Source organism: Tripterygium wilfordii, chromosome 14 (genome assembly GCF_013401445.1).
Source record: "Tripterygium wilfordii isolate XIE 37 chromosome 14, ASM1340144v1, whole genome shotgun sequence".
Classification (NCBI taxonomy): domain Eukaryota; kingdom Viridiplantae; phylum Streptophyta; class Magnoliopsida; order Celastrales; family Celastraceae; genus Tripterygium; species Tripterygium wilfordii.
The window spans coordinates 9,429,687-9,444,837 of record NC_052245.1 but is presented as its reverse complement, the minus strand read 5'-3'; the positions used below and the strand labels follow the sequence as shown (position 1 = coordinate 9,444,837).

General features: G+C 33.8%; 2 protein-coding genes and 1 long non-coding RNA gene across 6 annotated transcripts; 2 read left to right on the top strand and 1 right to left on the bottom strand.

Annotated features, from left to right (window-relative positions):
- Positions 1 to 6,360: 6,360 nt before the first annotated feature.
- LOC120015609 lies at positions 6,361 to 7,757 on the top strand. Its single transcript, XR_005471794.1, has 2 exons — positions 6,361 to 6,777; positions 7,468 to 7,757. It is a non-coding gene; the product is annotated as an uncharacterized LOC120015609 (long non-coding RNA).
- Positions 7,758 to 8,156: 399 nt separating this feature from the next.
- LOC120015713 lies at positions 8,157 to 10,797 on the bottom strand. Of its 3 annotated transcripts, none has more exons than XM_038868254.1 (3): positions 10,573 to 10,797; positions 9,191 to 9,281; positions 8,157 to 9,098 (listed from the first exon to the last, which is right to left on the bottom strand). In XM_038868254.1, the coding sequence occupies exons 2-3, from the start codon at positions 9,257 to 9,259 to the stop codon at positions 8,715 to 8,717; spliced, it is 453 nt and encodes a 150-aa protein (XP_038724182.1). In that variant the 5' UTR covers positions 9,260 to 9,281; positions 10,573 to 10,797; the 3' UTR covers positions 8,157 to 8,714. The 3 variants fall into 3 exon arrangements, with proteins under 3 accessions (XP_038724182.1, XP_038724179.1, XP_038724181.1); XM_038868251.1 differs by having other exon boundaries at positions 9,191 to 9,505; positions 10,573 to 10,794; XM_038868253.1 differs by having other exon boundaries at positions 9,191 to 9,500; positions 10,573 to 10,794.
- A 1,561-nt stretch (positions 10,798 to 12,358) lies between these two features.
- Positions 12,359 to 14,637, top strand: LOC120014689 (protein SULFUR DEFICIENCY-INDUCED 1). 2 transcript variants are annotated; one of them, XM_038866712.1, is made up of 5 exons: positions 12,363 to 12,524; positions 13,319 to 13,391; positions 13,534 to 13,746; positions 13,835 to 13,990; positions 14,108 to 14,637. In XM_038866712.1, exons 1-5 carry the CDS (start codon positions 12,466 to 12,468, stop codon positions 14,510 to 14,512), a joined length of 906 nt encoding a protein of 301 aa, XP_038722640.1. In that variant the 5' UTR covers positions 12,363 to 12,465; the 3' UTR covers positions 14,513 to 14,637. The 2 variants fall into 2 exon arrangements, with proteins under 2 accessions (XP_038722641.1, XP_038722640.1); XM_038866713.1 differs by lacking the exon at positions 13,319 to 13,391 and having other exon boundaries at positions 12,359 to 12,524.
- Positions 14,638 to 15,151: the final 514 nt, after the last annotated feature.

Below are 15,151 nucleotides of genomic sequence, written 5' to 3'. Positions count from 1 at the left end.
TATGCACAATCCACGAACACCCATTGTTTTTTGTCTCATAGACGACACAGCTTATCGTTTTCTAAAGCAAAAAACGACACGTCAAACCATTTTATTTCAACAAAATTGACATATTATGTTGATTACAGAGGGAAAATATGCCTTATTTGTTGTTTTATTTATAATTAAACGGTAGATATATGTTGATTTACTATAATAAAATCAACAACTATTCATTGATTTTTCTGATTGTATAAATCGAATAGACCAAATGTCATCGACATCCCCTATAGTTAGGGTCATTTCTACATGCACCCCTTGGTTTTGAATTCGCAAGATTCACACTCCCTGTGCTTTCGTTTCGTGTCATGGTTGGTCCTTCCATCCAGTTGACCGTTATGGACTAACAATGAAGTATAAAAAGACGTAGTTTTAACTTAATAAAATTAAAAAATAAAAAAAAGACCCCAAACAAAACCCTATTTACTCAGTCCTTGAAAAACTGATCCTGAAGCTCGAACCTACACTGAAAAATTGATCTTGATTACCCAATCTCCCAATCAAACTTCACTTTATTCAATCTTTGTTTTCTAGCTTGAAGGACAACCTCACTCACCAAAGTTCATTGCTCCTACAGCTTCTCATTAAATCTTCATTTCAGAGATTCGGATCGTCCTTGGACATAAATTGAACCATCCGATCATACCCAAGTCCAATTGCCTATAGCTCGTCCTCAGTGAAGTTCTCAGCATAGTTCTTGTTCGGGTTGTTTAGACGATAAAACAATAAATTGGACCATCCGCTTCTTCTTGCTGGGGTTGGGTTTATTCTTCCTACGGTATGGGAGAAGCCGCTGGATTTCTTCTTGCTGTGGCCGGCGAAACAGCGGACGCTTGTCGAAAGGAAAAGCAAGGATTTGGAAAATCATATCCAATTGGGAGCAAAGCATGAAAAAAATTAAGCAGATATGGAAAATCAATCCAGGCACATTTTTAGAATCTAGCTCCAAATTAGAAACCCCATATCAAAATAACAGAGAGATTGAAGTGAGTATCACTAGCAGTTGTAATTGAAGGGAAATTGAGGAGAGAGAAGAATATGTTAGTTGGGAGATTGCGTCAATAGTTTTTTATTTGGGTGCTTTTTTCAATTTTATTAAGTTAAAACTATGTCATTTTGTAATAAACCGTTAGTCAATGACGGTCAAAGGACGGAGGGACTTGCGATGACATGAAACCAAAGTACAGGAGGTCCAATTATTACAAATTCAAAATGAAGCGGTGCATGTACAAATGACCCCAACCCCAGGGGGTGTCCATGACATTTGGCCAATCGAATATAGGAGGCTACAAAAGAGATTACGATAAGTGGTGACTAATTAATAGCTGATTATACAAGCGAATATATCACATATGATAGTGAGTATGATTTTTTCATTGTTTATATTTACTTTATTCATTTATCGATGTGAATATATCATTGTTTATATCACATATCGATGGCATATTAATAAAAATATTTTAACAAAGTGCAAGAAGATATTTAGGGACAAGGAGACATGTTAGTTGTTTATGAGCATATGGGGTATTGTTGTTATGGCAGACAATGAAACTGATTATGTACATAGAGTAAATGATCTCATTAGCACATTCAAAACAAATCCTGCTCCTGTTGAATATATCTTTGATACATGGTTAAATTCTTACTATGAGAGTTTCGTTGCTGCATTTATGAATAATTATAAGTATTTTGAAAATACAACAATAAATAGGTAATGAAATTATCATTTTATCTATTTACATATATATTGTGTAATTGCTACATATTTTACTTATATTATTTTCTTGTTTATTTATGGAGTTGAAAGCGCACATGCAGAGCTTAAGCGATAATTGGCTTCTTCGCAAGTAAGTTTTAAATCTTCAAGGTCGAAGATTCATTCACTGCTTGAGTTGCATTTTCTTGGGATAAATGTCTCATTCAAAAAGAGCAAGATTGTAGTACAACACAATTTCATACCAATATTTTTCAAAAATATCCGAAGATTTGCATCTATCTATGATCTTGAGTTTATCAGTGAGCAGCTAAAGTTTATAAATAGTTCATTTACATCATCAGAAATTTGTTATTGTTTGAGTAGACGCAAATACGGTATCTCATGCTCACATGAGCTCGCTCAATACATGCGAGATAAGGTTCCAATCCCTTTATCTCAATTGGATACACATTGGATCCGGCTTCAAATTATACCACGTGATCCTCCGTAAATCCCTAACTTTATTCTTGAGTTAAACATGTGAATGTTCAACAATGAAAATGAGTATTATTTATATGTGTTTGATAGTCAATTAATTTATTTGTTTCGACATTGATTGATTTTGATATATTTTCATAGATTTGCGAAGCAACTAATGAAGGAATATAGTTCAAAATGGTCGTATTACGCAAGAATGATCAGACAAATTTTTTTATCCGAACATAAAGCACTTGTCAGAGCCTAAAGACAAAATGAAGACACATGAAAGAATTTTACAACTAGAAGTATATTTCTTATAGAATTATGAAGAGTTTTAATAGTCAATAGAAATTCTAATCAAATTAGTATTTTTAATTATAATAGGGTTTCCTTATTTTTATGTAAATGAGATTGTCAACCATCATGCTAAGTAATCTTTGAAATAAAATAATTATATGTTTTCTTTGAGGTTTCTCTCAATTTTCTTGAATGATTCCAATCTTCCATGGTAGATTCCAAATTATGGTGGCTTAGTCATGAACTAGCCAATCAATCCATTCTTTGGTTGCGTCAGTTCGTATCGGAGCAAAATTTCACCTCCCAAGATGACTAAGAACGAAGGATGAAGAAACCTTATAGTCATTGGACAAGGGGAGAATGATTTTTGGAAGGTGTTGGAGGATATTAAAGGTATGCTAAATCAATTCAACGTCAATCAGAATCAATCACTCAACAGGTACGACATTCGTGATGTTGCTCGAAACCAACTTGATGATCCATATGTTTTGAAGCAAAGAAGATACAAGAATCATGTTCCTAATTACAATGATATTCCTTATTATATGGATGTCATATAAGAGAAGAAGGTCAAACTTATTGTACCAAGCTTAGTGTCTATGTCAACAATGTGTTTTTGATGATTGTGTGCCAAAATAATTGTGAGCATGCTTGACTACAAATTTCATATTTTTTCAAAATTTCTTGTTATTTTTTGGTAATGATCATAAATTACTCATGATTCTCACATATATACTATTAATATGACATAAACATGCATGTCATAAATTAGTAAAGGACAACATATAAATAGAACTAGTTGTTTTATTACCATCAACATTCAACTTAAATATTTTATCGCATACATATCATTTGCCAATAACAATTCATTTCTTAGTTACAAATTAATTATACTAAAAAATTTGTTTGAAACTAGGGTACAAGAATCATGTTCCTAATTACAAATTGATTGTACTCAAAAATTTATTGAACAGGAAGCACGACATTAAATTCTTTCTCATTAATGGTTGTCACACATTTTCACACCTTCGGATCGTATGTTAACTTTGACTGCTAACAATTAGACTTCTTGTCTACTATTTGATAGCGAAGGAGTGGCTAGTGAAATAATTTTTCCTCCTGCTTCTTTGATATCATATACCCACCTTGAAGAGGCTTAAGTAGAACAATACCTTTCCTTTTCTATTGTTTGAAGTTGACACCCTTAAAACAAATGGCTTGTTGAAGTTGTTAATGGTCTTAGTGAGCTTATTTTGTGCAAGTTTCATCTTTGAATTTCCCTGAAATTGTTTTTGCAGACTGTACAATAATATAAAAAGTATTCAAATTACAAATGAAAAGAACGTCATAGTAAACTAATGCAGTATCTCATTTTCTTTAAAGAGATTTGAGCCCTTTATACTTTTCCTTGCCTTCAGAATCGATGTAACAAAATTCTCGACTCAACTCCTATGAATATATACAACAGTCCAACTCGAACATATAGTTAACTCTAACTTACATTTGGATGGTTAGCCTGAAGCTCTACAAAGACACTAATTATCTCTACCCATCATATTTTAGAGAGAATCTTTGAAAGAGAGAGGAGAGTTAATCGTTGTATGGAGAAGTGTGTTGTATCTAGGGACTAGAAGAATATGAGTTTGTATAGTTGGACTGGAGTATATGTACTTGTGTGGTTACAACGTAATGGAGTAACGTTTGTATCGACCCACTATATAACTCCATGTTAATTTCCTAGTACCGATCATCTTTGAATCTTCTTGAAATTGTTAATGCATATTACGGTAACTAATATAACAAATAATTATTTTTATATTTGTTTAAAATACACAACAGTTTTTATATTATGATATTTCCTCATTACCTTCACCTTTATTACTACTATACAGAAAATTCACTACATGTTGTGGTTCAAAGCATAATCAATATAGTTGTTATATATGTCATCATCACCTTCTATAATATCCTTACCAACAAAGACACTATCACTAGAATTATCATCATCCATGCCTTCATGTCTCTTATTATTTCCACTGCCACCATCATCTCGTGTAATATTTATTTTTTCTTCTATATATTTCTTTTTCACAATGTCATATTCTCATCTCTTTCATGATGGAAATACTGTCCACTTCGTCACATTGCAAACCAATTTAAATCAGTATCAACATCATTATCATTAGATAGTACCCTCAAAACTCCATCCACACCCATACAAGGATTGAGATACATTAAATTCCTATATCCTTTTTTTGGTGACGATGGAACCCATTGAAAGTATAGCCCACCAAACTCCACCCAAATACTAAACTCACGGGCCACATGTAATATCCATACACATGGACCAATTAAGTCCTAGACCAAATCCTAGTGTAGAAATAACGTCAAATCGTACCAGAGTGAGCATTAGAACTACGACCTCCCATGCACATGCGTTAAGAGATTCAAATATGAACCAACGATTTTTATAAAATCCCTATATCCCCTACTTATAGTCGATAATACAATATCTTTGGCCTCTATCAAGCTCCACAAAATAATACTCATATTCTCTACAAACTGAATTTCTTCACCAACATATTAAAACATTGGATCTTTAATGAAATGGCCTTCTTGATGTACCATAACATCACACTATATTCGAAGCTCCAATAACTTCCTTAACACCAAAAAATTGGGAAACACATCATCCAAAGAGAAGATAGCATCTTGTCACACCACATACAACAATGACAATAAAGATGAATTTTAGTTCACGTGATTTTGATATGAATTTGTCTTCCTAATGCCTAGATGTGGATCACAGAGAATATGCCTCTTTGCAATTGTGCTTTTATTCTTAATCTTATGAATTATATATGAGCTAGGTTTTGTTGCTCGATTGAGAGGTTGAAAGTCATATCAGCATGGTCAATGCCCACATCAACTCCAACGATCATTTGAGAAGCCAATGAGGATTTTTTTAACTTAATAACCATCAAAAAGGGACCTTCAGACAAATGTATATCAAATATCTAAGGGTCTAAGTGCTCGGATTTTCGATTTTTTTTACAATAATTTTACAAACCGATCAATCGTTTATCAACGATTATTTCAATTATTTGATTGGTTAAAAGTTCGGTTCTCACTTAATATTTTTTGAAAATAACCTATCTCTCGGTTCGATTTTTCAAATAATTTCTTACAATCCAACAAATATCATAGTTCAATGATATATAAGATATATTTGATAGTTCATGGATATAATAAAAACGTTGATAGTTAAAGGATATATGTAATAGTTTATCCAATTTTATTTTAAATAAATTTTAAATGTACTCTTTTTTTCTCTTTGATACAAAAAAAATGTCCCTTTTACATGTCACTATATAAAACACTTAAAAGATTTTATTTTTTCCACTCTCCTACTTTTCAATTTATTTTTATTTCTATTTTCACAAGTTTCATTATTACATATATCTTTCATACAAACCTAATGACTTTATAGCCCAATCTTTTTGACTTCCCTTAAAGAATTAAGATCGAGAAAAATCGATCATTTACAAACACTAATAAAAGATTTCTCGAAAAACTAAGGATTAATAATCTTTTTTTTTATAAATCGAATGGATTCATCTTATATGAATGTAATAAAAAAAGAACAAAGATTAGTTTTTTTTTTTTTAAATATTCAATAAATGGGTGTTTATAATAAATCTAAAGATATGTTTGATTACAATCTTAAAAACAGTTTTTTGTTTTTGAAAATTAAAAAGGATCTAAAATTCATTTGGCAGACTAGTTTTTAGTCATTTGTTTTGTAAAATTGTGTTTTTAAAAACCAAAAAATGAAAACAATGAAAGAGAGTTTTGTTCAGTTTTCAAGGAAATACGAAAAACACACGGAGAATTGTTTTCATCAAAGGATGGCATATTTGTAAATAATTGACTACCATCTCTCCCTCTTTGTATTGTCTCTGTACTTTGGTGTAGTAGACCACTCCCAGTCTGCCTCTGCCATGCCCTGCCCTGCTAGCCTCCTCGATCTCGACCGCCACCCAAATCATCTTCGTCGATCGTCACCGGTGCTTCATGGGTCTTCAATAGGTCTTGAACTTGATGGGTTTGATGGTGGATCTTGAAGAGATTCGGAATAGCAACAATAAAATAAGGTTGAATGGCGATTTGGGGGTTCAATCGAATCGATAAGACTAGTAAAGGAGATTATGATGGTTTCTCCGGATTTCACGGTGCTTCTAGGCTTCAACAGAACTTGACAATGGGTACTTTACTGCCTTCCACGACAATGGGTTCTTTATTGCCTTCAACTCTATTTGAGAAATGAATGTCATTATACTCTGTTTGAGATTTATCTGTCAAATGAATTTGAGTTTTGTGTTTCCAAAAACAATTTTCAAATAACATTACATCAAACCAATATTTCAACAATTTTTATTTCTTAAAATTGTTTAAGTTAAAATCATTTTTAAAAACTTAAAACTGATTTGAATTCCAAACACACCCTAAGATTCTTAGCTAATTTAGAAAATTAAAAAAGCTCATGCATGCATAATGTAATACCCCGAACTTCTTTTTCCTTTAGAAATTAGGTAGGACCGTACATTTCTTAGGTTTGATTGATGTGAAATGTGGAATTCCGGTGGATTGTTTAGGGTTCCTATGAGTATGGGAACACTGGTGGGCCGAGTCAGGATTTCACATATACTTGAGGCACCATTCGGTGATGTCGTTGGGCTGTTCAGGGTCCCGATGAGTATATGGATGCCGGTGGGCCAAGTTAGGATCCCGTATTGTGTTGTTATCTACTTGTGTTTGGGTGTACATAATGTTAGTTATCATATTGTTGCATTTATGTTTTTTCTTAATGTTTCAGCCTTTATTATTCATTCATTCTTTATTATTCCCTACTGGGCCTTTCGCCCCCCTTTCTTTTCCTTATTCCCTCCTCGCAGGTGAGTCTAGTTCCGATACCAGGGTTATGGATCAAGAGGAGCATGCGTGACATGGATAGGTCCTTGGAGAGTTATAGGACTAGATGGTTCTAAAATTTGATTATGTTATTAGTATTTTGTCGTACTTGTTTTCTCGGTTGAGACATGTTGTGTAATACCTCAATTCGATGGTTGGATGGACGGTTGGGAGGGTGCTCCGTGTGATCAGGACTCCCGGACTGGGTTGTGAACTTCGTGTCCCGATGATTTATTTTGCATACAGGATTGCTCCTTACATTGGTTGTTTGGTATTATATATGTTATTGTGTGTGGAGAATTTATACATCATTGTTAGGTGGCCTGAGACCCTACTTAGATTTGAGAAATTTATTTGTGATATGAATTGTTAGATGGCCTGAGGCCTTACCTAGGTTTGAGGATGAAATTATGATATTTGTTGCGCATTGACTCCAAGTTGGCATCCTCCGTATTAGGGGAGGTGCTGTCGAAATTTTCGTTGATTGAATGATTGAATTAATTAGTAGATTGATTAAGATGATAACAAAAGTAACGCATTTTGGGTTGAGGCATTACACATACAACATACTTGAATTCATCACTGTGACGTGGAAAAAATACAAATTAATTAAGATGTCATTCATAAATTTCATTACCAAGTAAACTGTAACATAAATCATCGAGTACTTAAATAAGCAATAAAATCATCATAGTTCACATAAAATAACATAACTGCATTTGTCTAATACATAAATTAAAAATCGAAATTTGTCTTCAATGACATTAACAAGTTCATCTAACCGGCTCAATTACATATATAAATAATTGATCTCAACCCAGAAAACATAAGATAACAAATCAAGTCCCAGTAGCAAATGATCATAAGTAGCTCATCACTAGCTGTAGATTGTCTTTCACCCAAATTGACCAGCAAACCATCAACCAATTGGAGCTTTTCCATCATGTTGTATGAAGAGTAGCTCAATATAAACAAGTCGTGCACTCTGTGGTAATGCAAGGAAAAGCTGCCTCTGATTGTTGGTATTAAATAGTTGGACAACAAAGTAAAATAGTGCTGGATTTTCAGTAGCAATGTTCATGTCAACCAGGGCCTTAATCGAGGCATCATATGAAGGATCAACAGGCATCAATGGCTGGACAGGAATGACAGGCTGCATAGGTTGCACAACTGGGATAGGCTGCACATTTTCAACTTTCTTTGCAACTTCTTTCTTCACATCATAATATTCCTATTTTGTAGATAAATAAGAAAATTGCTTATCAAAAACCATTTGCAATTGATGGCACAGCTTGTCAAACATAGAATTTGTGGTATCTTGTGTCACTCTCTTCCTCTTCCTGCTTCCCCCAGTATTAGTAGATCTAGGGGTGGGTGTGCTAGCCTTCACTAGTGATGAATCAGTGGAGAACTCATCAACAAACCTGCCATAATTTGAGTCTACTGGAATTGGAGTGTAGCAATCAGCTCCCAATGACAGTATGAAGTCATTGTCCAATACGATATGTGGAGATACACAATTCTCACCATTCACAGAGCTATCCCCCCAAAGCTTATCTTGCTCCCCACGGAGATGGAAGCCTCTGTTCTTAAACTTCTTAAAGTTGATATTCTCCTGCAAATTGGACATAAATTAGTGATTCAGTACATATTTTTAGATGACATTATCAAATAAATAATTATACATAAATGATAAAAGAGAGCCACCTGAATTCTAGCTGCCCACCAATCTTCAGTGGCCTCAACCTTTCCAGTCTCAAATTGAACCCCAAACATGTTTATTGAATAGCTGCCAATCCTGTTTCATGTTGTACTGCTTTGTTTTCAATTTTTGCAGGATACAATTTTTACCACTTACAACCTTAAATTCTTTAGCAATCTTATCCCACTTCATTTGACCAACATTTTTCTTCTTCCACTCATACAACATATCTAGGAATATTTTGGTGGTTTGAATATCCCATTTAAACTATACATCTCCCTCTATCAAACTTTCTTTCCTTTTCCTGCTCATCTCCTAAACTAGTAACAATGAGAGAATATTGCTATCAAATGTAAGTTAAAATGAACATATCACAACAAAGATGAGCTATGCAATTAAATGGTGAGCAGAAAAATTAGTCATAGAATAAACCATTTGGAAATTCAATCATTGAAACACATTGGACATATAAAGGGTGATCAATACATTGAATCAGCTATGATTCTCTTCCTACTTAACAAAGATGATTGATCAATACATTAAACTAGACTAATGGCCCACTGATATGTTCAATTTCTCCAATATTATAATTCAATCATTATCATTAGTCATCTAAAATTGTATGTTCACCATGTTTTAACCTCAAAAAGTATAATAGCTCATTCCAAATTTGCCACCACAATACACACACAATTTCACCTGAAGCAGAAGGCAAAATCACGATCAATTTACACCGTAGCTAGTAGCCACAAATGAACAAGTCACATTACTTTACAAATTACCATAACATATATTTCAAAAACACCAACGTCAAATGCAAGATAGGCTAATTATCCATAAAACCAGACCTTTGAGCTGTGATAAAAAAGAAAATTCGTATTGTGGCCAATCTAGAACCAACCAAAGTGTTCATCTTCTTTCCTAATCCGATTTGCTAGATTTATCATAACTAAGAAAATCCATCTGAATCCAGCATAAACAAATCATCTAAATCCATTTTAATAGTAATATCGACATTATAATCAAGCTTTATTAGTACGTCAGATATCCAAATCCAGCATAAACAAATCATATAAATCCAATCCTAATAATTGAAGACATCGGCCCAATCTTCAAACACTAAGCTCAAGATCTCCAACATCCAGATTTTACACAAACAAAATATTGACCATAGATTAGCCAAAGATGTGAATAAAAAAACCCAGAAATTCTATTTACCAATGGTTCTTGGCACAAACCCAGAAAAGAAAGAGCAAAACCCACAAACAGAGGACCAAGAAAACAAAGAGAGACCGAAAAGCAACATATATTTCTCCGATTTCACAGCACATCAATGCGATTCAAAGATCAAAATAACCTAAGATTGAGGAGAAGACGAGGGGATTACCGATGTGTGAAGCTTTGTCGCAAAACCCGATTGATTCGCGTACGCCGTTGCCGGTTAGCCACAGGTCGAGATTGGAGACGAAAATCACAGTCGAGATCGGAGAAGAAAATCGCAGCAGCAAAGGGTTGTACAATGGCAAAGAAGAAGGCGTCGTGTGATTTGAGTACTTGATGGCAGATTGTAATTATATGGGTCCATTCAGGGTATTTACATTAGCAATGAACGAAATTGTCTCAAAATTGTACAAAGCATTACAATTCCAAAAAGAACAATATATGGTATTGAAATTGCATTGAAATTTGGACCCCAACAATGTTGTGTGTTTGGTCAATACAATAAATGGTTGAAATGCAATATATTGTGCCTCATAATGGTACGCCAAACGATGCCTAAGTCTTAGGGTGACTTTGGATTGCAGGATTTGAGGGAAAATGAACAGAATGGAAATGAGATTTCTCTTAATTTTTTTTATTTGAATAGTTTAGGAAAAAATTGAAGGGAGCGATTTGACGAGAATTGGAGGAAAATTTTATTATATCTTTGCCAAAATACTTACTCCCAAAATAGGGTCATTTGAAGGGAAGGAAGGGAAGAATTAAGTTATATATAAATTAAAAACATATTTTACCCTTGTAAATCGTGTTTTAACATAAAAACAAAGATAAATTAATAAATTAAATTAATTTTCTTCGATTTTTTTATGATGACTATTTAAATCAGAAAAATTACAAATCTTTTCCTTTTTTTTATTTTATAAAGTGTTTTACATTCCATTTTCTTCCTCCAAATTAAAGTAAGTAAATAACAAGTAAAACATTCAAACAATGATGTCGTTTCACACATGAAGGACGGGAACAAAATCGAAGCAAACAAAATAACGCCAAGCCATAAAGGAAATGCACAACTATGTGCCTGTTTGGCAAAGCGGTATCGCTTTGCGTCACTGTTGTGCCAAACGTGCACCTCATGCCAGCGGAACCATTGGCAAATCAAACGCTCCAAAAGGCGTCCAATATTTTTTTTAGTTTTTAAAATTGTGGGGCCATTGTTTTATTTTTTTAAAAACAAAAAGTGCATCCCATTTATAATATTGTAATATTCCATTAATAAATAATTTTAGACAACAAATTTGGCTTTTAATTTTTTTACTAATTAATATTTTGTTATTAATATAAACATTATAATATAAAACAAACAATAATATAATAAATATTTATAATAAAATAAGTAAAATAAAAATTATATTTAAAATTAATTTTAATAGAAAAAATATTTATTAGATTAAATTTAATAACAAAATTTACGAGATACTACATTTATTCAACGACATAATTATCCGCTAGCTCAGCTTTTAGTTCATCAAACACACATATTTCACAGCTTTGACCTCAAATTTTATTTTTTCATTTTACCAGCATTGAAAATGACCCAAACTGCTCTATCAAACAAAGCCTATAAGAGGGATTCGAGCGGAGAAAACTCCTTTGTTTCTTGTTTTAGGCAAAACCAGAATATCAAAAAAGTAACAATAAAAAAAATCCGCCAGACTTTGGCAATCCCGGCGAGAAATTTTAAAAAAAAAGTATAGAAATATTGGATGGACGTCATACTTACATCTTTTTGAAGAAACTGCCACGTGGCAAGTGAATCATGTCACTTCAAACCAAAACAGTGGAAATCCCGAAAGATAACGAACCTAGACTTCCGCTACGTCCCGATTCATTCTTCCCGTCTCCTCACGCCACTCCAAATGGAAAATATAAATATGCTCTGCCTCTCTCTCTCCTTCCTTAAATCCTCTGTAGAGAGAGACGACGAGAGTTTCAGAGATGAACCACCACCCAAGATTAAAGGGAGAGAGATCACAATTACTAGAACCTCCCCCTCCGTACCATGTCATTTACAAGCTTCCTCCTGGTGATGGTCCTTATGTTCGCGCCAAACACGTCCAGGTATGTTCCAATGGATGTTCTTATACATTGATCTTCGAACTTCTCTGATCTTCTTCGATTCTGATCTTCCTGTTCTGTTCTTCCGCTCTCTGAATTCATATATATCCATCTTGTATCTGTATACAGTATATATGCATATACATACACACACAAATATGTAGTGTTTGACTTTGAAAGAAATAGTGTTGAGAAGGTCTTTATGGTATTGCTTAGAGAATTCAATGTTTATAAAGTATAAACAAGAATTTTATGAAAATAAATAAATAAATGATGATAAAAATTTAGCTACATAAAGTCCTGCATAAAATTGAATTAATTGTTCTGTTTTATGTTCCCGTTATCTACTAGGCACCTGATTGAGTACTGGAGATCGTCAATGGTGGAGTAATGAAGAACTAGATCTTCAATTTTAATTTATTTAATGATGAAAAAAATTGCTATAATTCATTGGGTTTTTGTGATATTAGTTGATTTTGACTTTCTCATTTATGCTTTAATTTATTTCTGGCACTAGTTTTTTTTTCCTGTGTGCTGATGATATGATTATGAGGATATAGGAAATGTTATTGCTTCTGGACTTTTCTTTTCAGGGTTGTTTCTAAAACTGGGAAATGTCCACTTAGTATAATTGTTCTTTACCATCCCTTTTATGGTCGTCTTTCCCCAATTTTGAAAAGTTACAACTGTGGTAGTGTTGTTGTATTAGTTACCAAATCTCTCCCTTTGAAATGTCTCTCTGGAAGAACTATTGTAAATTCCCAACCCACCCATACTAACAATATTGTTCACTTTAGGTTGTCTGCTTCCCGTGGATACATCGGGCTCGCACGGCTAGTTCATCCTAGGCACAACAAGTGGGCTAGTGATGTATTAGTTACCATGTCTCCCTTTGAAATGTCTTTCTCTGGAAGAAGTAGTGTTTAGATTGAAATTGCTATTGGTGTTGACAATGACTTTAATTGGTTCAAGAGAAAATTGACTGAACTAGTTTGTGTACCTGCAAATGCAGTTGGTTCAAAAGGATCCTGAGGCAGCCATAGTGTTGTTTTGGAAGGCGATAAATGCCGGAGACAGAGTTGATAGTGCCCTAAAAGACATGGCAATAATCATGAAACAACAAGAAAGGGCAGAAGAAGCAATTGAAGCTGTAAAGTCTTTTAGGCATCTCTGCTCCAAGCAAGCCCAGGAATCACTAAACAATGTACTCATTGACTTGTACAAGGTGCATACACATAGAAACAACATATTTAGGACCAAATTCCTCAAGTCGGTTTTGTTGTTTTGGTTTTAATTTATAGTGTATGTGACAGAAATGTGGAAGAGTGGATGAGCAGATAGAGCTTTTGAAGGAGAGGCTTCGGATGATTTACCAAGGAGAGGCCTTCAATGGGAAGCCTACCAAGACAGCACGCTCTCATGGCAAGAAGTTCCAGGTCACCATTAAACAGGAGACATCACGGATACTGGTACTGATTGATTTCTTTCTGTTTCCTTGTACATACCTTCCATTGTCATGTGCCACTCAAGTCATGTGACCTTGTAAATTTACTAGGCAACTAACTAGACAAACATTTACTATACAGGGGAATCTGGGTTGGGCTTACATGCAAAAAGAAAATTACAAGGCAGCAGAGGTCGTATATCGTAAAGCTCAGCAAATAGACCCTGACGCCAACAAGGCCTGCAACTTGTGCCTTTGCATGATCAAGCAAGCACGATTCACCGAAGCTCGTATAGAAATTGATGAAATATTGCAAGGCAAGCTTTCAGGATCTGATGAACCCAAGTCAAGAAACCGTGCAGAGGCATTGCTTCGCGAATTGGATACATGCCAACCTGCATCATCGTTGACTTTACCGGGATTAAATTTAGAGGATGCTTTTATTGAGGGTCTTGATCAGTTGATTACACAACAGGCCCCATACAGATCAAGAAGACTTCCCATCTTTGAAGAGATATCCTCATTTAGAGATCAGTTAGCATGTTAATATAAGGGGATTGTTGACGAGTGTGAAAGAAACCACTTGAGTTAGTAGCTCCTCTGTAACGTATGAAACTTGTATACGAGTTGTTCTTCTCATTTCCTTGGCTAATCAGATGCTCTTTTTTTCTTTTTTCTCTTCCTTTTTTTACAGATTATTGTTTGTGTCTAAAGTTGGGTGATTCATTGCCATTTGCCACAGCACTCTAAAGAAAAATAATGGTGGATTGATTTTTTTACTCCGAGAACTGGCTTACATACTTTCAATGAAAAAGCACGGCTGCCTGTTAAATCATGTCATTCTTTTCCTTTATATTAGTTTTCCCCCTTTTCCCCTTCCTTCAAAAGTACTAAGAACTGCTATTAATCAACACTCTCACATATGTTGAACTGTTGAAGTCCTAAGAGTAATTACATCAATTTCCCTTAACAAATGTAGACAAAATGCCACTTACTGCTATTTTACAGATTCTCTATCTATCCAACACTACACTACTACATTAAAATAATATTTTTTTCTCTTTCCTTTGTTTATTGTATTAATATTAAAAATCATTTATTCTACTAATATAAACTACTTCTATTTAAAATAATAAATTAATGTTATTAAAAATTGGAGAAGTTTTAACTACTTTTCTTTTTTTGT

Coding starts and splice junctions, on each gene's coding strand:
- LOC120015713 (XM_038868254.1), bottom strand. CDS start 9,259: ATGTTTGGGGTTCAATTTGAGACTGGAAAGGTTGAGGCCACTGAAGAT. Junction 9,099..9,190: donor GGTGGGCAGCTAGAATTCAG/GTGGCTCTCTTT, acceptor TCCAATTTGCAG/GAGAATATCAACTTTAAGAA.
- LOC120014689 (XM_038866712.1), top strand. CDS start 12,466: ATGTCATTTACAAGCTTCCTCCTGGTGATGGTCCTTATGTTCGCGCCA. Junction 13,747..13,834: donor TACTCATTGACTTGTACAAG/GTGCATACACAT, acceptor TGTATGTGACAG/AAATGTGGAAGAGTGGATGA. Junction 13,991..14,107: donor AGGAGACATCACGGATACTG/GTACTGATTGAT, acceptor TTTACTATACAG/GGGAATCTGGGTTGGGCTTA.